We start from the raw sequence: 27251 nt of genomic DNA, 5'->3' as shown, positions 1-27251 counted from the left end.
TTTACTATTTAAGATTGTATTTGGTTGTTGAACTAAATTCAATTCATTTCAAACTAATTATTAAGAAATTTACTATTTCTTCAATTTTTCATAAAAAAGTTAAGTTCGTCTCAATCTACTTCATACATTTTAATTTAAAAGGATAAACTCATATTAATCTAAAAAATTTAAATATATCTTAATGAAATTCATAAAATACTATTATTCAAAACTCAATTTAACTCATCTTAATATCTAAACGCAACTTAACCAGCAATTATAGCACTTCCCAAAGCGGAAAGATCTTATACCTATGGAACATGAGCATAGTGGCATGGGCTACAGCATGGGTGGTGGTGGTTGTCAATTTTGATACTAATGATCATTTATTTCTTTGCAAAAATATGTTTGAGTTTTTCCATTTTTCATTTACTTTGTTAGTTTGTTTGGTTACTCGAAAGATGTTTGTGCAATAAAATTTATTTTGTAATAAAAATTTTAATATAAATTAATTTTAATATAAATTAAAAATGCTCTTAATAAAAATTCTGCTCATCGTAGCGTAAGCTTGTGTGTACGTGTGTGTATATAAATATATTTGTTTATTTGTTTATTTTAAAATACAAATCCAACGCGCATCCATTAGGGAAATGGGAGACACGTTTTCTGGCTCTTCCAAATTTGAATGGGGAGTGTAAAACACGTACAATAATAAGCTCGTGAGTTTGGAGTAGACATAAGGAATCCAACGTCTATAAGATTTAGATTGCTGACACGTCATTTCAAAAATCAAAATTATTAAAAAAAACAAATCAAAATTATTTAATCTGCTTTGCTTTGTTTTGTTTTCATTAAATAAACAATAATTCTCTTGAAAAACGCTGCTTCTTTCCCTGTGCCTTGGCCTCCACCTCTAAAATCAACAGTTCAATCATTCAAAGGAGACACGCTCTCTCTCTCTCTCTCTCTCTCTCTCTTGCGCACTGTGGTTGGGCTCTGGGAGAGAAGAACCGGATTGGGTGGATTCTCATTTAGGGTTTTGGTAATATTTGTACTCTCTTTGATTTCCTATTTTTTTGAATGTGATTGGGTGAAGTTGAAATCTTGTGTGCCCGTCTCTGAGTTGATTGATTCTTCGCTTTTATTGGATGATATCCTTTTCTTGTTCTATTAGTGTGTGATTTCGCACTTGGTGAAATGGGAATGTGATTCCTGCGTCTTTTTCCAGAGCAGAAGGGTTTTGATCTGACATATGGGGATGTGTCTTTTAAGGTTCTTTTCTTGGTTTGTATGGTCAACTAGGTTACTTGTATTAAAGGGTTTTAGTTTGAAATACTCTCTCTCTCGCTCGCTCTCGCGTAAACATAGGAAATATGCGTTATGTTGGTTTTGTTCACTTCTAGTCAGATGAGTTGTAAAAGTTTGCTATTTGGTTCTTGTTAATCTGTTTATACGTGCTATGAATTGAGGATCTATTTATTCTAATAATTCTCCTTTAGGGATTCGATACTAGAAGAATATGCTGTCTTTGGGCTTCTTCACTGTGGGACTTTCCGTTTCAGCAGATTTTTGTATTGAGTGCTTTTGTGCGTCTCTCCTTTTTCTCTACGTTTTTTTTTTTTTTTTTTGAGAAATTCAGGTGCTTTTGAGTTTTTCATGTACACTTGTGTCTGGATTATTTTGGCTTGAGTTATCTATTATCTGCAAAATGGCATATTATTTATTGCTTATTTTTTTGTCAATATGTCATTGCTTGTGATTGAAGGAGAAAGGTAGGATCACGCATCCATATATGTTAGTTTTCGGATGAGCTAGAAGTGGAAATGGAAGAGACAAAACCAATACCCTGATAAACTGTATAAAAAATGCTTTTATCAGCACAAAATCAGAGTCCCTAATCATCGGGAAGATTGATAATCAGAAAAACTTGTTCCCATGATTTGATTTTTACTCGTAGGTTATTTTTAGATCTTGATAGTGCAGGCAGGAGCTTCTTGCTGTGAGCCTGATACACAAAGAATGGGGAGCTTTTGTGTTCTTGAGTTTTTTTTTTTTTTATTATTATTGGAAACACATTTTTTATTGAAGAAAGGGGAAATTTATTACATCGAATGAGGAGTACCTTCAGTAGTGGTTTGAATTCCATGTCTCAGCTAACAAGTTTGTCTTTTGGGATATGACATTGAATAACATATCTGGACTTTCCTGTTAAATGTGCTTCTGCTGGTTATCTTTCCGTAATGATGTTGTTATAGTAATGAGTAATAGCAAAGCAACTTAAACTCTGTAATTATTTTAGTTTGTGTAGAATATATGCTAGACACAGATACTGAAAGGCGGGTCATTTTGTTGTTTTAGAACTCAGGGATGACAGTTTTTATGAGTTATAAATTTTATTCAATCCCCCTTTTCTTTCTTTTCGGCAAGTGAAATTTTAGGCGCTTAGTCTTATTATGGTAGAGGTTTTTCAGAAAGGGTCTCATGTTAGATAATGTTATATTCATTTGAAACACTCTAGTTCTGGGATGTCAAGGAAATATGAATTAGTAAATATATATATATTTTTTTTGTGAGAGTTGACACCTTAGGAATTTCATTGTAAGAGCTTTGAAGCATTTGAATTTGGGCTTTAATCTGTTATATCAACCACACACCTTTGTCGCTACTATTTGATGTTAAACGAACCTTCCCCCTTCACATGCGAGTCTAATCGTACCAGATGAAGTTATACATAGTTAGCCTTCCCCTCGAACGGAGCAATTTCTTAACAATCCAAGTGTCTTGTGCCATCTCTAAGAGTCCATTCCTATCATTAGAACCTTAAGCGAGTCGTTCTTGCTCTACAATGGGTGCCATTGACGACAATCAACATTGTTGTCTCTCACTTTCCCTATTGAATCGGACTCTCCTTTGAGCTTTGGCCCCACTTGTTGAGATCTTGGAAATGTGAGGGTTAAGATTTAAATCCTTTGGCAATCATTTCTTAAGGCTTCATACATGATGTAACCTCAGTTTAACCCAAAAGCATACACCTGTGGATTTGTGGGTAACAATATTGTGCCAGCCACTCACTCTAGTAATTGTTATTTGACACAGGAATTATCCAATTAACTAATCATGCTGCTCACATATAATATTCAAATCACTATATATGTGTATATTAATCTATATAAATGCCATGAAAAATGTTTTGTTGGTGTTACTCACATCGTCTATAATTTGCATGAGTATAGTTGTGGTTGTGTTCAACGTGTCTAAAGACCCTTGAATGCTACATTCTTTCATTATCAGACCATTGGCTGTTCATTCAATCTGCTAGTTTTTGTTATCTGTCTGTGGAGATGTGTTAATGAACTTAAATTGTCTTTGATGCATGCTCTTTGTGGAGCCAATACCTATTTGTTCACAGAGATTTCTTTTGCAGGAACTTTTGGCGGCACTCTATTTTTTTATCACTCTGAACAAAAGCAAGTTTAGGTTGGGGCATTGATTTGTTCTCAGCAAGAAAAGTCTGCATAAGGGTTCCCTTTCTCTTTGTGACAATGGTAGATTTTTTCTTTCTTTTTGTGACCAGTTTTTAGTTTTGTGCCTTTTTATTGTGATTTGTTTATTATTAGTCAAGTAATTCACTATTTGTCCTGCTTACTCAATGAATTCCTTGGTAAATAATGATATATGCACTTTAACCAGGAAACTAGAATGAGATATGATATTGTTGATGTACTGTTTGGCTGTTTTGATCAAGGGGTCTAGAGTTTTGTCCTGAGCAATTTGCACATATAAAATGATGTCTCGTTGTTGTCAGCCATTAATATGGTAACCTAGCCCTTCCCTTTTTGCGAAGCACAGATCCTTTTTTTAAGTTTGTTTATAATTCGTTTCAAAATAAGAAAAGGCTTTGGGATTGTGATGATGGAAGCATGGCATCCTTTACTATTGTCACTTTTGAATTGTTAAAGTCATCTTACAATTTATTTATTTATTTATATTTTCAGGCGACTAATGAAAATCTTCCACCAAATGTTATCAAGCAACTTGCAAAGGAATTGAAGAATCTTGATGAATCTCCCCCCGAGGGTATCAAAGTTGGTGTAAACGATGATGATTTTTCAACCATATATGGTGATATTGAGGGCCCAGGCATGTAGCTTTATCTTCATAAGTTTACTCTTTTGAGGCATTGTGAAGGCTTCAAACTGAATAAGCATTTCTTGACTTGCAGCTGGGACTCCATATGAAAATGGTGTTTTCCGCATGAAATTATTATTATCTCATGACTTCCCACACTCTCCTCCCAAAGGTTTGTTGATACTTGTTACAGTTTTAACTTGGAAACATGAACTTTTTTAACGGATGCATCTTTGATTTAACTGTGATTCACATCTTATTTTGTGTTGAAGGTTACTTCCTGACTAAGATTTTCCATCCAAACATTGCAAACAATGGTGAGATCTGTGTCAACACACTTAAAAAGGATTGGAATCCGAGTCTTGGGTTACGGCATGTTCTCATTGTAAGGCTCATGTGTTTTTTAGTGTAGAACATAATTTAGTTCTACTTCCATTTCTTTTGCCATCTGTTTGAGACTGTTCTAAAAGTTCGACAATCAGTTGCATTAGCTTCAGATTCTGTTCAAGTTTGATTCCTTGACTCTGAGTTATGGTTACAGGTAGTTAGGTGTTTATTGATTGAACCATTTCCAGAATCAGCTTTGAATGAACAAGCTGGCAAGATGCTGCTTGAGAATTATGAGGAGTATGCTAGACATGCTAGGTCAGTCATTCCTGTCTCGTTATCCACTTCATGTTGTGATATATTGGAACAGGGGAACTTTCTGTGCAAAAATACATAACGTTTATCAGGCAGACATTTTCCCATGGTGAATTTGGCCTTAGACTGCCATGTTTTATGGGATCTCTAATCAGTAGCTTGTCATTCCACACCTGAATGTGTAGTTCCTCAGGGGGTGATAGAGGGCAGGGCAAACGTATGGCGTTCTGGTTGGTTCCCAACCCCCCCCCCCCCCCTCCCGCTTTTTGTCTTATTAAGAGATTAATAATTCTTCTTTTTCAGCCTTGTCATGGTTGGGCTTTTTTCAAATGCTTCCATCAGTGGGCATTTATATTATTGCATGCTTAACTTGGATTTTTTTCCTTTTTTATTGGCACTGGATGTCCAAAAATAGCGTTCCGATTATTCTCAGGGGTGCACAGGCTCTTGTCAAGGAGTTTCTCGCAAGTGCACTTTGGGTGTAATTCAAGGGGAAAATCCCCTAGTCCAATGGCCCTTAAAGATTGTTTGTACCTAAGGGGATTTTAACCTTAGACCTAAGGGGAGCATACGCTCAAGCCCAAGGTCTTTACCACTTGCGCCAACCCCCTAGGGGTTATGCTGGAATTGATTTCGTGTGTCTTGAGATAATGTGTTTTATGTTAAAAAATGGAAAATGTCAAACCTTGAAGATGTGTCATATTAAACTCAGTCTGATAGCCCTCCTTGAGGTGTATTTTTGGATAACTTGGAGTAAGAATTGTGTCTTATAGACTTCTTACATCAATTTTGCCGTGAAAATTGATGCCTTAATAAAGAAAGCATCTAATTTATGCTAAGGGTTGCCTTTATCTTTCACACACACCACCCCCCCCCCCCCCGCCCCCCCCTCCCCCCCTTTCTCTACTCTCTCTTCCTCGAGTACAAGGGACCTGAGGGTGTTTCCATACTTTTTGCAGGCTTTATACTGGGATCCATGCTAAGCCAAAACCCAAGTTTAAATCGGGAGCTATATCCGAGTCCACCACTGCATTGAATGTTGACCAGACCAATACCTCAGTTCTTAATGCTGACCAGAAGAGCATATCACCAGGTGCTGCATTACCATTACCATCCCTACCGGCCCCTTCTACAACAGCCACCAGGGGAAATGGGCCAGAGCAGCCAGCTGCCGTAGCACCCGCAGCAGACACTGGCGTTAGTGGATCTGCTCCGGCAACAGCGATCAATGCACAAAAGAAGGAAGGTGGATTGACAAAAGTTCATGCAGACAAGAAAAAAATAGATGCAAGAAAGAGAAGTTTGAAGAGATTATAATGTTCCATAGAGACATGATTGAACTGGTATTATGGGGATTTGTGGCCAACTATTGTTCGTCCATCGATGGGTTGGGGAAAGCGAATGGATGCTGTAATGAACATTTCCATTGAACAATGTGATTGGCGATGTAACATTTTCAGTTTTGGTATGATTTTTCACAAATACACGCTTTGCAATGCATGTTCTGAAACTTGCTTGGTTGCGTTTTAGCTTTCACAAAATTTGCATGAATCTTGTAATTTTCATCTGAGTAATGTTGATACAATCATATATTATGCAAGCGTTGTATACTTTTTTTAAAAAAGAGTAGAATATATTATTAATTAATTTTTTTTGGAGAAGCGTCGCATATTTCTTTCGAAAGCGTTGCACTTCTTTTCTCATTTATTTCATTTTTTTTAAATGAATACGTGGTACTTATATAATCCATTACTAAATCTGATATTTGAAACTTATAAAAATTCGTGCAAATTTTGTGAAATAACTACAGGTTAATCCGTACTTAATGAATGGCTTAAAAGACGTGAAATGAATGAATACAAAGTTCCGTGAACATATATAGAATGCAAATAAGAAAAAGAAATATTAGTATGTCGTCTGAGTTTACTTTCTTATTTTAACCGTTTATATATATTTTTTAATTTTTTATTTAATAATTAAGAAAATAATTTTTAGTGTATTGTTGTATTTTTTTTATTTTTTTAAAATATTTAAATATATTAAAAAAATATGAAAATAATAATAATAATAAAAAGATAAATTTATACTAAGTGATACGGCCAACCGTTGTTGCTATGCGAGAGCCTAGCGGCTAGCACTACTCAATAAGAAAAGTAGTTATCTTTTCATGATTTTATTTATTTATTTATTATTATTATTATTATTATTATTATTTTAAATTGTCGCCTTAACTTTGTCCCTTGGACCCTTCTGCATGCACGGGAGCGAGAGTCGATCTTCCTGTTTAGTGTTTTGAGCACAAAAGGGGGGCATTATTTTGCCAACTTATTCAATCATAATCGCTTCCCTAGCTACGAGCTCAATGCAATCGCCTATGCACAGTCCCTCCTATCTTGAACTTCACTGATTTTTGTTCCTTTTATGGAATTAAATAAGAAGAAAACCTAAATAACTCCACTTACTTGGAGTTCACTACCAATATTTATGCAATCTCTTAGTTTAACTTCTAAGCTACAATAATATTATTGAGCCATGTCCCTTGCATTCATATAATAATAAAAGAAATGATATTTATAGTCATGAATTATACAAATACCGTGCATTCTTTTTAAAAAAAATTATGTAAATATAAGACTCACATAAAAAAAATTAATTTTTTAATAGTAAATCTTATTTTTTTTCAAATGGAGTGCTTGCACAACTCATGTTTTTCAGAAAGCTTCTAGTTACCCCATGATTGTCTCTCTGTTTTCATCATCTTTTTTCCTTATACATGCTGCCCGAGAGTTTGATTAAGGTATGCTAGGAAACAGAGGAAGAATGGCTGCAATGGCTAGTAGATATATATATATATATATATATGTGTGTGTGTGTGTGCATATATGCCAGAACGTATAAAACTTTTCAAAGATATTGCAGTTCTTCTAGGGACAGTCGGGCCGCTCAAACGATGGGCAGTTTGCTATGCCACGTCAACCGTTACATTTAAAAAAAAAAAAGAGAAGTAATTCGGGAAAAAGAAATCTAAAAAGATATTTTGCGTGGGCTTTGTCTTGTTCTTCAAGTAGACGAAATACGCGAAACCCATCTTGCGTTCGTGTGGTCTGAGGCTTATTCTTCAAACAAAGATTCAGAGCTTGTTCACATTGTGCTTTGGCTTCTTGTGTTTTTGCATGGTCGTCTTCTTCGTGGTTGTTTTCTCAAAACAGTTCATTCCAACCTTCCTTCACCTTTATCTCAGCGTCTTCGGTCTTCCCATTTCCAACTTTCAAACAAAAATGCCAAGTCTCAGTGTTTAGGGGAGGGGGCATGTTCTCTTCCTAATTTTCTTTTCTTTTCTTTTCTCTCCACCCCGTTCCTAAGGTTCTTGTGTTCGAACCCACAAAGATGTAGTCTCGGTTTTGTAAATTTTCAAAGATAATTCTAGAGGGATATATCCATGCATCATTATAGACATGAAGATATTACAGGCCCAGCTTGTCGGCGCTATGGAATGTAGAACATCCAGTGAAAACGCAAAGAATCTCAGAGGCAACAGAAGAGGTGATGGTCGCTGATGTTATTTTGGAAAAATTGGACAGTTTCATTTGACATAATACTAGGAAAATAGGAAAGAAAATAGTAGGCCTAGCCCTCTTACAATATCGACTTGATTGAGAGAGAAATGGTGCATCATACGACCATGAAACTACTCAGAAAAAGTTTTATTCACATCGGTGGGTCACAACTAGTGAAATCAAGCCTTGAGCAACCTGGTTCGTAGAAAGCAATTCATGATCTATAAATTACATGAGTTTCGGTGCTCAAGCCCCCCAGGCAGTTACATCCAACATTTTTCGTTACAATTTACAAGACAATGCACATGTTTGATGCCTAATAGGACCCATGTCTCCGATGTCGTTCCTCAACAGATTTTATTATTATTTGCAGTCTAGATCTATGATAGAATCCTTAAGTTGGTGTAAGAAAATTCAAAAAGGAGAGTATGCGAGAGTTGATTTCTCTATTATTTCATTTGATATGTACAACATTATATATATAAGAGCATTTACAACTGATCCCTATATTTACGTGAACAATTGAAAGATTACAGCTATACAATTTTATCATAACAGAATCGCAAGATCGAGTCTTTTTCATTTGTTAGGCTCCTGATTTGTTGTTGAGTTTTCACCAAATCTACTGCTGTGATTTCGGTTATTACCGTTGCTGCATATCTCAACATTCTGATATTGAATATCTCGACATTCTGATCTTCAATATCTTCAGCCTTGATGTTAGTTATATTGACTTGATTCTCTACACGCCCCCTTAATTTGGAGGGTAGTTCACGGACATGTAGATTGTGTTGTACATGTTTAAACTTTGATGGAGGTAACGGCTTGGTAAGCATATCTGCTAACTGATCTCGACTTGAAATAAATTGCACCACCAATTGTTTATTGAGAACTTGGTCTCTTACAAAGTGGAAATCAATTTCTATGTGCTTAGTTCTTACATGAAACGCTGGATTTGATGTGAGATAAGTGGCTCTAATAGTATCACACCAAAGAACCGGCAGCTATTTTTGAGAAAGACCAAGTTTAAATAGAAGAGATTTTATCTAAGTGAGCTCGGCTATTGTGTTTGCTAGCACTTTGTATTCAGCCTCGATATTGATTATAGCAACTGTTTGTTGCTGCTTGCAACTCCAAGAGATTAAATTGGAGCCCATATAGACACAGAAAGCACCAACCGAGTGTCCATCATCTCTATCAGTAGCCCAATTAGAATCTGAGTAAACTTGCTACCTCATAGCACCAACTTTGGTGATGTTTAGACCAGTAGACATGGAGTGTTTAAGATACCGCAACATGCACTTGACTGCCATCCAATGTGTATCAAGAGGTCGATGCATAAATTTACTGACTTTATGTACTACAAAGGCTAAATCAGGCCTTGTGAAGGATAGGTATTGCATGCTACCTACGATGCTTCGATAGAGACTTATATCTTCAAAAGGATGTCCATCATTGGAAGTAGGATGACAATTAGAGGCCATGAGACTTGTGCAAGGCTTGGCTTTGTCCATGTTGCTACGTTTGAGTAAATCAACAATATACTTGCATTGAGTTAAATAAATTCCATTTGGACACCGAAGTGCCTCAACACCAAGAAAGAAATTTAGTACGCCTAAGTCTTTGATAGCAAAATTTTCTTTAAAGTAGCTAATCACACAAGTGATTGCATCCGAACTTGAGCCCGTTATCAAAATATCATCCACAGTTATAAGTATGTAAATGATAATGGCTGATTTTCGAAAAATAAAGAGGGAAGTATCAGCTTTACTTTCATGAAATCCAAAGACTTGAGTTTGTTCGAGAGCTTTGAAAACCATGCTCTTGGGGCTTGCCGCAATCCATAGAGTGACTTGTGTAATTTATACACATGATTTGGATATTGTGGATAAATATATCCTTGGGGTTGTGACATGAACACATTTTTTTGTAACTCACCATGCAATAATGCATTTTGTACATTCAATTGCTTTATAGGCCAATTATAAGAAACGACAAGAGAAAGCACTAATCGAATAATTGTATATTTGATGACTGGATTATTGAATGTTTCTGAAAAATCGACTCTTTCTTATTGGTGGAATCATGTCTACTAGTTGTGCTTTATAATGTTCAATGGTCCCATCCGCCTTCTTTTTAATTTTAGACACACAACGACAGCCCGCAACGCTAGTGTTATTCGATGGTGACACCAAAGACCAAGTGCCATTTTGTAGCAGGGCAGTGAATTCTTTATTTATAGTATCTCGCCAGTGGGCTAATTTGGAAGCCTCAGTGTAAGAAGTTGGCTCTAGTGTAGAGTTGCGGTTTCTGCAATCAAAGTTCCAGTAAAGGGTACCGAATGCAGCCATCAGGTTGTTGTCGAGGCTTATGGATATGATTCTTTGATCGAGTGATCATGGGATGAGTGTTTGTAGGAGCAAGCTATTCATCATTGTGTGGGGCATCATCAGCATTGGTTGCTGGCTGGGTAGATGTTCCAAGACCTGTTCCTGCAGAAATAGAACATAATGGTGCAAATTCGATTCTTGTGGGAATCGGATTAGGTATCAAATCTCTGAAACTTGTTGATGAGAAAGAATTAATTTGCAGGGAAAGCAAAACAGAGTTTGAAGTTTGATGAGTGGGGCTTTGGGCTTTATTTTCGTCGAAAATGACATGTCTTGAGACATAGACCTTACCAATACAGAGATCTAGACACTTGTACCCTTAATGATAAAGACTATAGCCAATGAAAATGCATGTTTTTGAACTAAAATTGAGCTTATTTTGATTGTAAGGCCTCAAGTTAGGCCAACATGCACATCCAAACACACGCATAAAAGGGTAATTTGGAACACGGTTATAAATCATCTCAAAAAGTGATTTTTGGTCTAAAACATTTGTTGGAAGCCTATTTATCACATAAGTTGCAGTTTGAAAGGCATCTTCCCAATATATCATTGGGAGATTTGAATGAGCCAATATGCTTAAACCAACTTCAACAATGTGTCGATGTTTCCTCTCAATAGATCCATTCTGTTGATGCGTATGTGGGCAAGTTAGGCAATGGTTAATGCCAGTGTTTTTAAAATATGTGTTTAATCGTCTATATTTGCCACCCCAGTCGGATTGGATAGCTTTTATTTTCCTTTCAAAATGTTTTTCCACATTTTTGAAAATTATGAAAAACTTGTTCCACATCTGATTTGAGTTTAAGAGGAAATAACCAAATATACTTGGAATAATCATCTAGAAAACTCACATAATATTTAGCACCAGTGTTGGAAGCAATGGCAGCAGGTCCCCAAACATCAGTAAAAATTAAATCCAAAGGTTTTGAAGAAACAAATATAGATAGCTTAAAAGGCAAATTATGGCTTTTAGCCAATTGACAATTAGGGCACACAATGTGCAATTTACTTTTCTCTACTGGATTGTAGAAAGTGGAGAGAATTTTGTGGACGACGGGACTAGAAGCATGGCTAAGTCCACGATGCCAATTACGAAATGAAACTCGAATACTAGAGTGTGGTTGAGGTAGACTTGTTTTGGTGGTGAAACTGTAGAGACCATCACTGAGATGTCCTTGATGAAGGACCTTCCCCAAGTAATCCCTCACAAGAAAGAAGTGAGTACAAAATTAAAAATAAACATTATTGTCAATACAAAATTGTTAAACATATATCAAATTCTTTTGAATCTCAAGAACTAAAAGAACATGGTTAAGAACAAAGGTGGATGAGGTAGTTTGAAATTTAGAAGAACCAGTTTTAGAGATATGCAAACCTTGACCATTTCCCACTTGAACAATATCTAAACTATTATATTCGTTGTTTTGTTGGTTCAGATTGGAAGCATCATGTGTGAGGTGATGAGTTGCACCGGTATCTACATGCCACTCAGTCTCCCAATTGGTAGGATTGCCGTTATTCACAGCAATCATAGCTTGCTTGGGTGTATCTTTTGGAGCATCTTGATAAAAAAGATCAAATATGTAATAACATTTACGAGCTGAGTGTCTAGGCTTACCACAAACCTGACAAATAATAGAGGGCTGGTCATTGTTTCGGTTGGCAGAATTAAAGCCACCACGCAAATGGTTGTAATTGACATTGAGCCACATTAGCAAAAGGTTGTTGAATTGCAGGAATGAGTTGGTGTTGAGAAAGACGAGCTTCTATGGTTAACAAGAGAGAATAAATTTCTTCAAGCGTCACACTATCAGTGCGAGCAGAAATGGAGGCCATAAAGCTGTCATATTCATGGCCAAGACCTGCAATACTATATGTGATAGTATCATCTTGTGTCTTTGGTTGCCTTGCGATTGCTAGCTTGTTCGCTAGCCTCTTGATGAAATAGAAGTATTCAGTGACAAATTTACTGCCTTTAGTTGCAGTGGCCAGTTGTGTGGGGATTTGAACAATGCATGCATGAGATTTTGGGTTCCATCAAAGGCACACCAGACAACATGAGAGGATGTATAAGTAACAACCTAAGCAAGCACTCATTCGGTAAGAGAAGACATGAGGGTGCTAAGAATGAGGTTGTCCTGCTTGAGCCATTGAGAATAAGCAGGATTGAGTATTTTAGAAACAATATTGGTTTCAGGGTGAGAGACAGAAATTGTTTTAGGTGGTTTCAGTGTGATTCCATCGAGGTAACCAAAGAGGTCCCGACCTCGGAAATATGGCACCATTTGGGCCTTCCAGAGAAGATAATTATCTTGGCTTAGTTTGAAAGTAGCAATAGTAGGCATGGAGATAATGAAGGGAGATTGGGTTTCAAAATTAGAAGAAGACATTGAGATGTTGGTCTTTTGATGGCTATATTGATACCATGTAAGAAAATTCAAAAGGGAGAGTATGCAAGAATTGATTCCTCTATTATTTCATTTGATCTGTACAATAGTATATATAAGAGCATTTACAACTAATCCCTATATTTACATGAACAATTTAAAGATTACAGCTGTACAATTTTATCATAACAAAATCGCAAGATCGAGTCTTCTTCACATGTTAGGCTCCTGATTTGTTGTTGAGATTTCACCAAATCTGTTGCTGTGATTTCGCTCATTACCGTTGCTGCATATCTTGACATTTTGATCTTCAATATCTTCAGCCTTGATGTCAGCTATACTGACTTGATTCTCTACAGTTGGTAAAGGAAATTGTTAAGGGAGATGGGGGAGAGAACGATTCGGAGGGAGGGAAAAGGGAGGGCAAGTTTAAGGGAGGAAGCTGGTCTTCGAAGGGAGTTGGGGGAGGGAATGATTTATAGGGGGAAAATAAGTTCGAAGAAAGATGGGAGAGAATGAGGAAGACGAGGGAGGGAGAATGAGAGCTCTCGATTCGAAAGGAGGGAGAATGGGGAAGACAAGGAGGGGGAGAATGGGAGCCAAAACAAACCGTTTCATTTTACATCTAGACACCGTTTGCGCAACGGTTATGCATGATGCTTGTATCTAGCATTTTTTAAGATATTATCTTTTGGACAAAACTTTCTTTCAAACTAAATCAATTTAAAAAAATGGACATTTATCTATTAAGCATGTAACAAACATATGCCTTTTAAATGAAGGCACACGTGCATAAGCTATAATAGACACTTGTCATGTTTTTATAGGGTTTGAAGGAAATTTCCAAAACCCTATCGTTATCTTTCGTTGATGGTAGCTTTGACTTGATTTGACTTTATTGAATCACTATGATCTTCTCCTTTGGTTGGTAAATCTTTTGATTTAAAAATGTGCTTTATCAAGGAGCACATGAATATATCCTGAAGATTAAATAAATCACGAAGATTGAATTGAGAAAGGGTTAAACAACATATGTATATAGAGTACTAATTAAAAAGCAAAAGCTAGCCAGTAAGGTCCACATGATTTTATTTATGGAGAAGTTAGTATCGAAATACACGTCCTTGTTGTGAGATATATTGTAGTTGTTTATCTTAAACTTACCGCTCAGATGACACTCTTTAACATAGTGGTTCCATTGGTTTATTAAAAAAAAAAAAATGCAAATACAAAAAGGGTAAAAGAAACTTAGTGTTTTAGTCTTCATATATGTAAATATATATATGTATATACACACACACACACACACATATATATATATATATATATATATGTTTGGACGCCCTTTTGGATTGAATATACTTTTTGTGTTCTTTTCTTGTTTTCAATAAATTTTGTGGCACTATGTGATGGTGCCACATCAAGAGGACCATTTGAGTGATAAGTTTCAGATGACCCAGTAACAGTACTCATTGTAGTTATAGGAAAAGTTAAAAAAAATACTCATAGAGAAAGCTTTTATATCAGTAATAGTGTGTCAATTATAGAAAACCATTGTTAAGAAAAACCGTTGTGCTCTGGCAGTTTCGTTAACCGTTCTGTTGGTTTTATGTTTTCTCCTAGTAGATGCTCGTTGCTTTCCTTAATCACTTGGAATAGTTTGGATTTTTTCTATCGATTATTACTAGATTATTACTTTGATCTCTAGTCTTCTTAAGTGGAGTTTATTTCTTCATTTCCTTCTGTGAGGATTGCACAAAAGCATTTCCTATGGCTAACTATCTGTCACAATGTGTGGAAAACTTACATTTAATAGATGTATGAAATTCAGAAGTTGTACTCAATAACCTTGTTCTGGCGATTATAGTGGAGTAATTCCAATGCTGTATTTTATTTAAACTTCTATCCAAAAAGCTTTTTAACAAGGAAGCCTTTAAAAATATGATGAGATTAGTGTGAAATCTAGTGAAAGAGGTGACTTTCTTTGATTTGAAAGGACTTTTTATAGTGCAATTTACTGATGTTTATGAAAAATCTCGTGTTCTTCAAAATGGGCTCCTTTTTTTTAATTGTTTTGTACTGATCCAAGACTATGATGATGACTGTCAAATTTTCAAAATCTAGTTGAATTTTGCTTCATTTTGGGTCAGAATTTATGACCTTCCTTTGAACTGTATGAACACTATGGTGGTTCGTATGCTTGGGAGTTCCATTAGCGAGGTGGAAAATATTGCTTTGCCAGAAAATTTGCTAGTATGAGGAGAGTTTTTTAGGGTCCGTATGAAATTGGATATTCATAATCCACCGCTAAGGTTTAAGCATCTAACCACAAGCATCTCTAACTCGGTGTGGGTTTGCTTGAAGTATAAGTGATTGCCCTACTTTTGTTATTGTTTCATGCATGGAGGCTGAGGGAAAACAGGCTGATGATGGTGACTGTGGTTGGACAGTTTTCTCTTTTCATGAAATAATATACGTATATATACCATAAAACAATTTTTAACCCAATCCAAAAAGAATATTTCAAAAATTTAACTACAATGGCAAGTCCATTTGAAAATTTGATAACCATTAAAAGCCAATTTGGACCCATAAAATAGTACTCAAAAAATTTCAACTAGCTTTTCATATACTTAATCCAAAAATATATATAAAAAAAGAGGTTTGGCGCTAGGCCCGGGTGTGGAAGTTTCTTGAAAGGGTGCTGATAAAATCGGGTTTTGATAAAAAAAATAGGTAGTTCTAGTTTTGTCATGTATTTTTTTGGTATCATACAAGATTTTGATCAATGGAGTTCCTTCCTCGTCCTTTGTCCCATCACGGAGATTAAGACAAGTAGATCCATTGTCACCTTACTTATTTGTTCCATGTATTGAAGGTTTATTTGCTCTTCTTCAAGATGCTGAAGGTCCATTAAAGTATGTAATGGACCACCTACAATTAGCCATTTATTTTTTGCTTATTATAGTTTGTTGTTTTGCAAAGTTACTACTGTTGAAAATGTAGCTATCATGCATTGATATAGCTTTATGAAACAACATCTGCATAGCAAATAAATTTGGACAAAGCAGAATTATTGGTTAGTAGAAATGCTGGCGAGGATCGGGAGGTTCAAGCTATCAAGGTTATTTAGCATGTAAATTCCATTCAAGCACATAATCGATATTTGAGTTTGCCATCTTTTGTCAGTCATTCTAAATTAACATCTTTTCAGGATTTGAAGTCCCGTGTTTGGAATAAATTATAAGGGTGGAAAGAAAAACCTCTTTTACAAGTTGGTAGGAAAATATTAATTAAAGTTGTGGCTCAAGCTCTTACTACATATCGCTATGAGTCACTTCAAATTGCCCAAGTTGTTCTGTAAAGATTTAGAAAGTATGTTTGCTAGATTTCAGTGGGGACAATGAGGATTTGAATGCAAAATTATTTGGGTTAGTTGGACTAAGATGTGTGTTTCTAAAATACATGGAGGGTTGGGGTTTCGGGATTTGGAAATGTTTAACCTTGTGATACTTGCTAAACAAGAATAGAGAGTGATGACTTAATCTTGAATCGTTGTTGTATAAGATTTTTAAAGCCAAGTACTCCCCACATTCTTCTTTTCTACAGTCCACTATTAGGGGTAATCCTTCTTATGTGTAGAGGAGTATGTGTGCAGCAAAGGATATTCTTATGAAGGGTTGCTATTAGCAAATTGAAAATGATGATAGCATTAATGTTTGGAATGATCGTTGGGTTTCACTAAGGTTAGATTCTCTAGGAACGCATCCTTCTCTATTATAACCTTTAGATGCAACTGTCAATATATCCTTTGATGCTTCCTCTATAATGTGGAATGTTGAATGGATTCAAAATTTTTTTCCCTCTTTTGTGGCTTGAAAACTTATTCAAACTCCTTTGCATTCTTGGACCATTGAAATTTTGTTATGGGTGCTAACAAAAGTGGACAGTACACTATTAAATTAGACTACTATTTTGCTATGGGGTTGTTCTTAAATTCTGTTCAGGATGAAAGGGTACGGTCGGGAAGGCAGTTTGTATATTGGAGAAAGTTGTGAAATTTGTATCTACCTAATCAAGGTCAAGAATTTTGCTTGGAGAGCTAGTAATAATAGCCTTCCAACAAAACTGAATTTATTGAAAATGGGTGTGTTGTATGATGGGTTGTGTGCTAATTTCCATTTTCAGAATAAGGACCAACTTCATGTTAGGTCACGTCATTCGGAGAGGGGCCATAAGCCGAATCCCAAATACTTGGGATAAGTAGGGACGTGAAGAACCATTGCATGCATGCAGACGGAACCATTATACACGTGAAAAGCAGGAGTGGACTGGGTCTTGGCAGGCAAGAGTTTTACTTGCAAATGGATCAATAGGGTCGTGCGAATAGGTCTGCAGAAGTTGCGAGTTTTTTGTCATTTTTATTTCCGTTAGTTATGTTCTGTTTGTATGTGTATGGGCATGCTCTGTTTTAGGTGTGCTTCAGTTAAGTTGTTAGCTACTCGTTTTCCCTTTCATTTCAGTTTGCTTGTACGTGGCTTTGCTTATTTAAGCAGCCAAGGTTGTCAATGAGAAGTAAGAAATCATTTGCATTCAAATTGTGGTACTATTCTCACTCAAAGAGAAGATAGTTTTCTTTAGCATTTTTATTCTCTAAATTTGGGACATATCACTTCATGCTTTATGTTTATGCTCCAATGTTAACCACATCTAGGCCTCTTGGTGCAGTAAGTTTTTTCATTTGTTATCAATTAGTGCTACTCGGTTTGATGAGTTGGTGTGGACTATTATGGAAGCTTACATGTCTTTAGTTTCATTTTTTTCTACTATTTCTTGGGGAGTTTGGAAAGATAGAAATCATTATTTGTTTGAGAATGCAACATGTTCACTTGAGGAATTTGTTGATAATTGTCTACGTTGAGTATGTGGCAAGTTTCAATTTTATTAAGCACTCTTAACCTTGAGGTTTGTGGGGTGAGATGAAAATTTTGTGTTTTATTTAAAAGTTTAAAATATTATATTTTAATATTATTATTATTTTGAAATTTGAAAAAGTTAAATTGAAATTTGAAAAAGTTGAATTGTTTATTATATTTTGTATGAAGATTTAAAAAATATGTAATAATGAGATGAGATGAGATGAGAAAAGGTTCTTATGTGGAAGCCTTTAGCACCAGGTCAAGTTAACATGCCATGCCACCTCTATCTGGATTTTATTTCCAAGAGAAATAATACTTGTAGTCGTAAGTGTGCAAACACCGTGCAATCGTTTTAGAAAAAGTGAATAAATATAGGACCCACATGAAAAGAAATTAATTTTTTAATAGTGAACCCCACTCTTTTTCAAAGCGACTGCACAGTATTTGCACATTCCACGACTGTATGTAATATTACTCTTATTTTCAATAGGATACTGATCAATTTAGATGCATGCTATTTGTAACTATATAGTACTTCTTGGTTTTGTAATGAGTGCTTGCTACTGATTAATGTGAGTCATTTTCATGTTACTTGATCTATGAATGAACTCAATATAAGTTAAATAGTGTCATTTCTGTCAACAAACTTGTAAATAATTTTTTTTTTTATTATCTATAATACAACACGAACCAAAAACAAACCGCATAAAAAGAATTACTAAAGCATTGTTTAGATATAGCAAAACCATCTTTGTTTTTATATGAATCAACACACGATGATATTCATGATGATCAGAAACATAATCTTCTCTTACAAGCCTCAAGTGGTAATGCATACTGCAGCATGCAACAACATCCTTGCTGCATTTCTCCTACCATCTCTTCAATCAAGTCCCTGCAAATGTGATCCTGTAGAGCCAACCCAATTCTTCCAATTTCTCTCCTCTTTCCCCAATCAATATCCCTACACACTTCCTCCACACTCTCTATCATGGCTTTACTGTTCCATATGGACGATATTATTGATCCTACGACGTTGTCTGATACTTTCCTCTCAACTACTACTGTTTCGGTGGTAATATTGATCATTCTGTCGTTGAAATATATCTTTGTGGTTTCCTCTTGATCCCCTGGCTTCTTCCTCAGTTGCTTTTGATGCTGTTGTAGTACTAGTCTGCTTCCTGCTGCATGCATACGTTACTTATATATAATATTATTATATCTACTGTTGTTCTATGTCTTTATCTACAGTTCTACTCTTTTAAACGTTAACGATACAAAAGTAACAGAAATTTTTTTTTTTTTTAATAGAGTAATGCTAGATATAAGTTCTAAATAGACAAGTTCAATATAAACATTTTATAAAATAATAGATCACACTAATAAATAATAATTTCTTTTACACTTTTTTAAAGTGAGGTTTAATTTTTTATAAGAGTTTGTATGAGATTTGTCTATTTAGGATTTGTACAAATCATTTTTCTTTTTGAAATATAATTTATGAACACAAAAGGCATGTATGCATGATCTCTATTTAGGCGTTAAGAGTATCTCAGATCATTTATGAATAATAATAAATAATTTAATAATAATAATAAAATAATAATAAATAATTTATAAATAGTAATGAACTAGTTTGAAAACAATACTTTAATTCTCAAACATATACTAATTTCGTTATTTCATGTGCACTATAAGAAAAATGAGTAGTTATAACAAATTATTTATGACGAAAATAAATTTATTTAGATAAAAAAAATTGGCAATAACCGACTCCAAACAAGCTTTTAATTTCTTATATAATGTTGTTACCCTATTCTTAGTTAATGAGACAGGTGTCAATTTTGTTTTATATTGATTAAGTATTCTTTAGGGTAAGAATCCTAATTGTGTGATTAATGTAGACAAGGGAAAGTGAAAAAAATAGAAAGACATAGCTGTTCGATGGCATATTGTTTTTGACAGCGCTCAAGTGCGTTTGGACCTACTGATCATGAGTACCACGTACTAACGTGGCATGCGCATGGACACTTGTACTGATCTGAATGATCTCTCCTCCAACCTCAAACCTGATTTAACTTGATTAATGTCTGTCAAAAGTTAAAGCGATAAAAGCTGCATTTTCTTCTCTTTCTATTTCTCTCACTTTTTTACTTTGAACCCATCTTTGACTGCATCATGAACAAGTGCCACCCACACACACGTGGTCCCCCACCCCAAATATAATACAAAGCTTTTATATAGAGTTTTGTTAAGTCTTTATATATTATATTGATATGATTGATCAAAATATTTATTTTATATTAAAAAAAATAATGCAATCAAACATATTAATAGAGTATATAAAATAATTGTATATAAATTTTTTGATATATATATAGAGAGGGAGCTACATTTTGGGTATAATTACAAAGCTTTTTGTTATATATATATATATATATAGTTCGGGAAAAAAAAAAAAAAAGGAAGAAAGGTAAATATTTTGCCATATTTGTCTTAAAATAACAGCTGTAAGTCATTAATTGTTATATTATATATATGATATTTAGGTGAAGATCCACTATCATTGAAAGTCATGCCTTTAAAAATAATCAAATGCTCTCCCACTACCAATGTTAGTTTATAATGCATGCATGGGTCCAAACATGACCATGAGGTTATGTTATCATCATGTGTGGAAACAAAATGCATGTTAGAGTTCATGGAATCCTAAACCTTGGTATATGTCATTTAATTAATACTTATTTTAAATGCTTCAAATGGAATATTCTACAAAAATAATCCAATTATATATATAAAAAAAAAGTGTTACATTTATAAAAATAAGATTAATATAAGATAATAATGTTGTTTGCATATAGCATTATCCCGATCCATGCAATTGTCTCACCAATTGCATAAATAGATGGAATATGGTTGAGAATAGAATATTAATTTCCTATATGCTTGGATTAATTTTATGGGAGGAGTAAATCACAAGTTATGATCATAGTTAATGATTAGGGAAAATGTCTCATAAAGTAGAGATTAGATAATTAATATTTGAGTAGTGCTACATATACTTACAATTTTTACTTATAATTTTACTTACAAGACTCATTTTGTCAGTTTTGTTTTTAAATTTAAATTTTGAATTTAAAATTTTATAATTTTCAGTACATCAATAACTGAAATGTGTAGAAGTAAATTTTTTATAAATTTTTATTTAAGTACAATTAGTATTTTTCTTAATATTTTGTATAGAAACTTAATTTTGTCCGATCTGAACATCTACTAAGATTTAATTATTGATTACTTAAGTTTAATTTACGTTAATTATTTTTTTACAAACATGAAAGGAGAAAATGGTATTTCTCCCATTAAAAAAGTTATTAAATTATTTCATTTTTTATTATAAATGTATTAATTTTTCGGGTGCTTTTTATTATATATATATATATATTTATTTAATGTTGTCTTTTTATTTTTATGGAATGAAAGTACACATGATAAGTAGTAAATTATCAGAGAAATCAAAGCAAAGCAAAGAAAACAGAACAAATTAATTATCAACGAACCGTTTGCGTGTCTTCCGGAGTGGCAGTACTGTCCAGTAGTACTCGAAGGTGAAGGAGTGAACTCGTCCAGCACGGACACTGGACTCGGCTGCTGTTGCTCGCCATTATTGAACTCCGAGCACCTTTTCAACCTATTAGTTTCACCGTCAACATGTTGACCCGCGTCCGTTGATTTCAGCCGCTCCGAAAACTGTACAGACTCGATGATCTTCCTGAGCGCGTTCAAGTCCTCGTTGCATTTCTCTAGCGCTCCTAAGAGCTTCCTTCTCTTCTCTGCTGCCGATTCCGGCATTCCCTCCAACCCCATCAGCCGCGCCATCAGCGCCGGCGGATTCCGGAAGTGCTGCGACGAGTTCGAGGATTTCGAGCGCCGCATCTCAGCCGGAAGTGTAGGGCTCCTTTGCATGTCGGAAGACAATTTCCGTAGATCAACGGCCGCGTCTTCTCCCTCCTTTGCGCTTTGCTCTTGCAGTACGACTGATGGGGAAGCTTGGGTTGTTGAGACCGAGGAGGCCGGTTTTGGTTTAGCAGGAGACGAGATCGCGTTGATCTTTTCCTGCTTCTTTCCTGACAGAAGAAACAAACGGATCATTTCTATATATTACGTTATGGATATGACTTAAGGACTCTATCTAGAATATGCATGTACAGTAAGTAGTAGGGTTAGATCAGAGAGAGAAACAAACCGAAAGTGAGGAATTTGCGGCGATTATGGTACTTGGAAACGAGGTTGACAATGCCGGACATGCATCCGATGCTCTTAGAATGTAGGGTTTCGGGCGCAATGTTTTCCCTGTAGGAAGAAGACGACAACCGAGTCTGGTCTGGTTTCTTCATAATAGATCCTGATCTGATCTGTTATGTCTCTCAGCTTGGAGTGTAAGAATCCTTTGTTGGGAGATGGGAATGGGGAGAGAGAAGTATGCGAAGTGTGAGATAGGCAATTAGGCAGAGATAACGGCAATAAATTTAGGTACTTAGATTGAAGGAATTAGAAAAAGAGAGAGAGTGGCTGTGCCTGTGCGGTGGCCAATCTTGTCTCATATCTGAAGCTAGTAAAAAAGCAAATGAAGCATCATCATGTGGAGTTCTTTTTTTGATGAGCTTTTTGGTTAATTTGCAGTACTGTTTCTTTATAATTAAGACTGCTATTGCTTTGTCACAGCCATCATTATATATAATTTGAGCTTAATTTATCAAAATAATTTTAAAAATTTGATCAGGATGCATGCGATCAGAGATCAGAGATATATAAATGAAGTATGGTACAATTTAATATTATTTTTTTAAACATGATTTAATATTTCATGACATCTGATCAAAATCCACATCATGATCAGTAGTAATTGTTGTATGAAGAGTTTATTTCTCAATTTGAGAGACAGATGACATAATTAAGATGGCCGGGGGGGTTGGATCATGGCACGAGATCTCAGTGACTACTGCTCCTACCAACAAATAAAGCGAAAAGAAAATATCAGAAACAACGAAGAGTTTATTAATTGAGTAGTCTAGCTGGGCCAAGCGGTTTTAACCCACCCATGACACTTTACTCGATAAAAGCAATTTCTTTTTAAAAAAGAAAAGAAGAGAAAAGAAATTAAGGAAAAACTAAATTGATCATGATCATGATCTGAATGTTTTGGTCGTTAGTTAAAAGATCTTTGTTCTTATTTACATTAATTATTATTCTTTTTACAATGTGATTCATGTACTTGACTCGTCGTCATGTGGTTCTCGGGGCCGTTGTACGTAGGTGCCGTTAACGTGCATGTCACTGCCCCAATCACTCCGGCCGTTCCTACATTCCATTCTCCTTTCTTTTTTAACCAAATGAAGAGGGATCAGAGGCTAGGGGCGGACGGGTGAAGTAGGAGCTTTTACACCCTCCAATAAAATTTTGAAACATAAGTATTTTAAGAGAACAATATTAATAGAATTACACAATATGTAAATAAATCCTACTTTTTGAGATAGTGATTCATTCGTGCAAAATGTCGCTAACACTAAAGACCTCGTTGTACTAGAGTCAAGTAAGGCACATGTCGTATATATATCCGTATATAGCTTGATATTACCTAGAACGTAATCATGGACTACCATATACCTAGTAGCTAAATTAAAAAAAAGGCTAGTTTCTACATAAGAGACGGGTACTAAGGGAAAATACCAGTAACGACTTTCGTTTCTTCAACTCCGGAAATCTCCTCGTTCATCTCGCCAAGGGTGATGGTGTACACATGAGCTTCAACATGTGGCCTCTGATTGGGCCGATTGTTAGGAGTGTTCCATCCACCTTGTGTATTCTAAAGGCACTCCCGAATCATGTGTCCTGATTGACTGCATCAGAAACATACTCTTAGACCTACTCGACATTCTCCACCATGATTCTTTCCACACTTCTTACAGGTAGTAGATGGAGCCGTCATAGTGCCTTTACCCTTACTGGCTCCCTGTACAACCCTTCTTTTGGCATTATTCCCTTCTGCAGAGAAGAAATAAGTCCTCTTTTGCTCAAGGTTAATCTGGGCTGCCACACTTTGTTGATCTGTTTCAGTTATTGCAGTAACGTTAGCCAACTCTTGGAAATTGTTGATGCGAAACCCAGCTATGTAACTACGAATCCGGAGTTGCAGTCCTCCTTGGAGCTTCTGAGTCTGCATCTTTTCAGTGGCGTTCAAATGTGGAGCAAACTTTCTCAGCTTCCATAAATTTTGTAGCATATTGTTCAATTAAGAGATTACCATGCACCAAAGTGGCAAACTTTTGAGCCTTTTGGGTCTTCATCGATTCAAGGAAGAATCAATTATTGAACTCCTCTTTAAACCTATCTTAGGTCAAAGCAGTGATATTGCTCAATTCTCTTATTAATAGCTACCTATTGGTATCCCACCAGATACTGACTTCTCCTTGTAGCAGATGCCCTACGTACTGTATATATGTATATCAGAAACTTATCATATGAACACCCTCGATTCTCTTGCCTTTCAACTTGCGGGCGTTGTTGGTTTTGCCTCAGGATTATCTCTTGTTGTTGTTTCATGGTTTCTGCCATCTGACGAATTGCGTTCGCCAAGTCACGTCCTCCATCCAAACAACGGTCCTGATCCTATCGAGCATTGGATCCTTCAAGGTTTCTTTCTCGCCTTTCCTGCGCCATCTGTACTTAATCTTCCAAGTTCTGAGATGTATGCGTATTAGACCAAACTCCAACTGCTGGATTCAAGCCTATGCAAAACTAAGATTCAAACCTACATTCTGGCATAAAATTCCTAAGGACATGTGGGTTTATCCAGAGACGTAATTGCTCTGATACCACCCTGTGACACCTCCAACCTCTGCTTGAGATGGAACAAAGACTTAGAACGTCGGAACATGTAACACAAGGTTACATACCCCCGTACATAATAGTTAATATGCAATGCATCCTACAAGTGAAACTAGCAGAATGCAATATTCGTAGCAGATTAAGGGTGAAAATAAAATTAATGCCAGAATAACTAAAAACATCTCAATGCTTTAATGACCATTGACGAGTGTACGAAAGTGTACTCTAAATACCCTATTATTGGACTAGAAATCATAAGAATTAATGTGTATTCTTGAATTGAGTTTCTATATACTTTGGGATACTCTTAAGCATATTTTTATGTTTAATTTCAGAGTCTATAAAAGAGTAAGTCCAAACCCAGTCAAATTCAAAGGACTTTCAAGTGGGCAAAACGTTGGAACAACCTAAAAACTTTCAACAAGTGTAGGACTCTTCAAATAAGGATAATGATAGAGTTTGATCATAACTTTCTGCTCAAATATTGGATTGATACAATTCTTGATGCATTGGAAAACTATCTTAAAGTGCCACAAAGTTGTCTCTAATAATGATTTCTAAATTCTTGCTCCTGAAGCACGTACGTGGCTGTCAAGATGAATCTTAAAATTTAGGCAATTTTGGATGCAGGAATATGAAAGACATTAAGGTTTCTTTATTACCCTATACAAGCATTTCATTAGCACAAAATTAGAGTTTTTTTGAAGAGGAGGAGGCATAGTTCTAGAGAAGAGAAAATTTTCATTTTTATTATTTAGTTCTTCTATGGAGAACTAAATCTTGGGTGAAGTCTAGGGTGGAAATTGATTGTGAAAATACTTTGACTTTATTTCAATTTATATGTTAAGTTTTATTGTTTAAAATTATAGGATTCAATTCTCCATTTGTTTTGGATATTATAAGTTTGAGACAATTATATTAAATTTTGCTATGGTTTGATTTTGTTGAATTATAGGATTATGAATATATGATTGTGACTTAAACAAGCTTTTCATACCATTGATGTGATCTTCTACTGCACTATTGTTTATGAACATAGGGTCTTCTTTAAATCTGATATTCATTTTTATATATGAAAACGATGGTTTGTAAAAGGAGAATAGATTCTATAATTAAATTTGAGAAAATAGATGAATATAATGTCATATCTTCCAATTAAGATTTTGGTGTTATAATTCTTAATTGTATATATCATTTGGATTGAAAAAGTCATAATATTGGATCTGGTTGATAGAATCTCAATGCTTTACTTGCCTTCTTATCCGTGTCCTAATCTCATTTTAATTACGTATTTTAGGTAGAATTTTCATATTCTTGTCATATTATAATTTGATATTTTCTTTTAAACTTACGTCTGTTGTCTTTCTTCTGACCCCCTGTGGATTGACACCTTGAACTATATTATAATACCACGAACTAGTTTGGGCGTAATCAACCATCATAAGTTCAACCCAAATCATAGCATAGACATAGTACAACTAAACATAAAAGTCTCCAATGCTAAATCAATTGCTTCATGCATTATGGAGCATGAAGGATTAGGGCTATAAACATTAAGATAAGGTCCAGTCTTTTCTCAAGGTCTGACTTCTCCTCAATCAGTTGGATCCACCTCTTCATCCAGTCCATTCTCCTTAAGACCTAACATAACTTTTATCATTCCGAGTGAAATGATAATGGGTTCACAAGGGGTGAGATTTACTTGAAATCTCAATAAGTTAAACAATCAATTTGCACAAAGAGAAATTATGCATGAAAAATGATAAATATGAAATGCAGAAAAATCAGTATGTGTCTCCCATCCAAATTCCTTAACATTTTCAGAAAAACTGGGACACATATTTTCGTTTAGAGAACATTTTTACCTCAATCGTCAAGAAACATAATTTCATCATTATTAGCAATTCATATTTAATCGTAACATCATAACATGTGATATCATCACAATTTCCCATATACACTGAGTACATGTCGGTAACCGTAGTACAACTCACGTTGAAATTATATTGTCTGCAAACTTGTTCTCAATGCATTAGTAATATAACATAACATCATCATAACATTATAACATGTAAACCCACTAACATTAGGTGTCATAAAATTTTGCTTCGCTTCGGCGTTCTTTAAAAAGAATTCATTCGAAGCCTGTTGACTGTTTTTCGTTAACCTAAGAGTTACCACTCCATTCTTAAACACTATAGAGTGGACATAGAAGTTCTACTAGGATAATTCTCCATCCTAGCCTTTGGTGTCATGATCAAAATTATTTTTCATGCTATGTTGCGAAAAATATTTCATGACATGTGCATATGTAGAAGCTTTCATGTGAAAATGACATTTATAGATGCAATATGCAAAAAT

General features: G+C 35.1%; 2 protein-coding genes across 4 annotated transcripts; one reads left to right on the top strand and one right to left on the bottom strand.

Annotated features, from left to right (window-relative positions):
• Positions 1-829: 829 nt before the first annotated feature.
• On the top strand, positions 830-6259 carry LOC108988378 (ubiquitin-conjugating enzyme E2 22-like). Of its 2 annotated transcripts, none has more exons than XM_035688853.1 (7): positions 830-1021; positions 3404-3524; positions 3975-4119; positions 4202-4279; positions 4380-4492; positions 4649-4752; positions 5709-6259. In XM_035688853.1, exons 2-7 carry the CDS (start codon positions 3522-3524, stop codon positions 6064-6066), a joined length of 801 nt encoding a protein of 266 aa, XP_035544746.1. In that variant the 5' UTR covers positions 830-1021; positions 3404-3521; the 3' UTR covers positions 6067-6259. The 2 variants fall into 2 exon arrangements, with proteins under 2 accessions (XP_035544746.1, XP_035544747.1); XM_035688854.1 differs by lacking the exon at positions 830-1021 and adding an exon at positions 1493-1565.
• A 12425-nt stretch (positions 6260-18684) lies between these two features.
• On the bottom strand, positions 18685-22594 carry LOC108988375. Of its 2 annotated transcripts, none has more exons than XM_018961621.2 (3): positions 22249-22594; positions 21563-22129; positions 18685-19189 (listed from the first exon to the last, which is right to left on the bottom strand). In XM_018961621.2, the coding sequence occupies exons 1-3, from the start codon at positions 22397-22399 to the stop codon at positions 18798-18800; spliced, it is 1110 nt and encodes a 369-aa protein (XP_018817166.1). In that variant the 5' UTR covers positions 22400-22594; the 3' UTR covers positions 18685-18797. The 2 variants fall into 2 exon arrangements, with proteins under 2 accessions (XP_018817166.1, XP_018817168.1); XM_018961623.2 differs by having other exon boundaries at positions 18685-19186.
• Between the last annotated feature and the right edge of the window lie 4657 nt (positions 22595-27251).

This window comes from Juglans regia, chromosome 3 (assembly GCF_001411555.2).
Source record: "Juglans regia cultivar Chandler chromosome 3, Walnut 2.0, whole genome shotgun sequence".
Taxonomy (NCBI): Eukaryota; Viridiplantae; Streptophyta; class Magnoliopsida; order Fagales; family Juglandaceae; genus Juglans; species Juglans regia.
This window is presented reverse-complemented; position numbering and strand designations above follow the sequence as displayed.

What these genes read in the sequence shown, in the direction of transcription:
- LOC108988378 (XM_035688853.1), top strand. An exon ending in TGGTGATATTGAGGGCCCAG is followed by an intron (nt 4,120 to 4,201) that starts GCATGTAGCTTT and finishes CTTGACTTGCAG; the next exon opens with CTGGGACTCCATATGAAAAT. An exon ending in GGTTACGGCATGTTCTCATT is followed by an intron (nt 4,493 to 4,648) that starts GTAAGGCTCATG and finishes TTATGGTTACAG; the next exon opens with GTAGTTAGGTGTTTATTGAT.
- LOC108988375 (XM_018961621.2), bottom strand. Translation starts at nt 22,399, where the DNA reads ATGAAGAAACCAGACCAGACTCGGTTGTCGTCTTCTTCCTACAGGGAA. An exon ending in CCGCAAATTCCTCACTTTCG is followed by an intron (nt 22,130 to 22,248) that starts GTTTGTTTCTCT and finishes TTCTTCTGTCAG; the next exon opens with GAAAGAAGCAGGAAAAGATC. An exon ending in CTCCGGAAGACACGCAAACG is followed by an intron (nt 19,190 to 21,562) that starts GTTCGTTGATAA and finishes GTATGCATGCAG; the next exon opens with CAGGAAGCAGACTAGTACTA.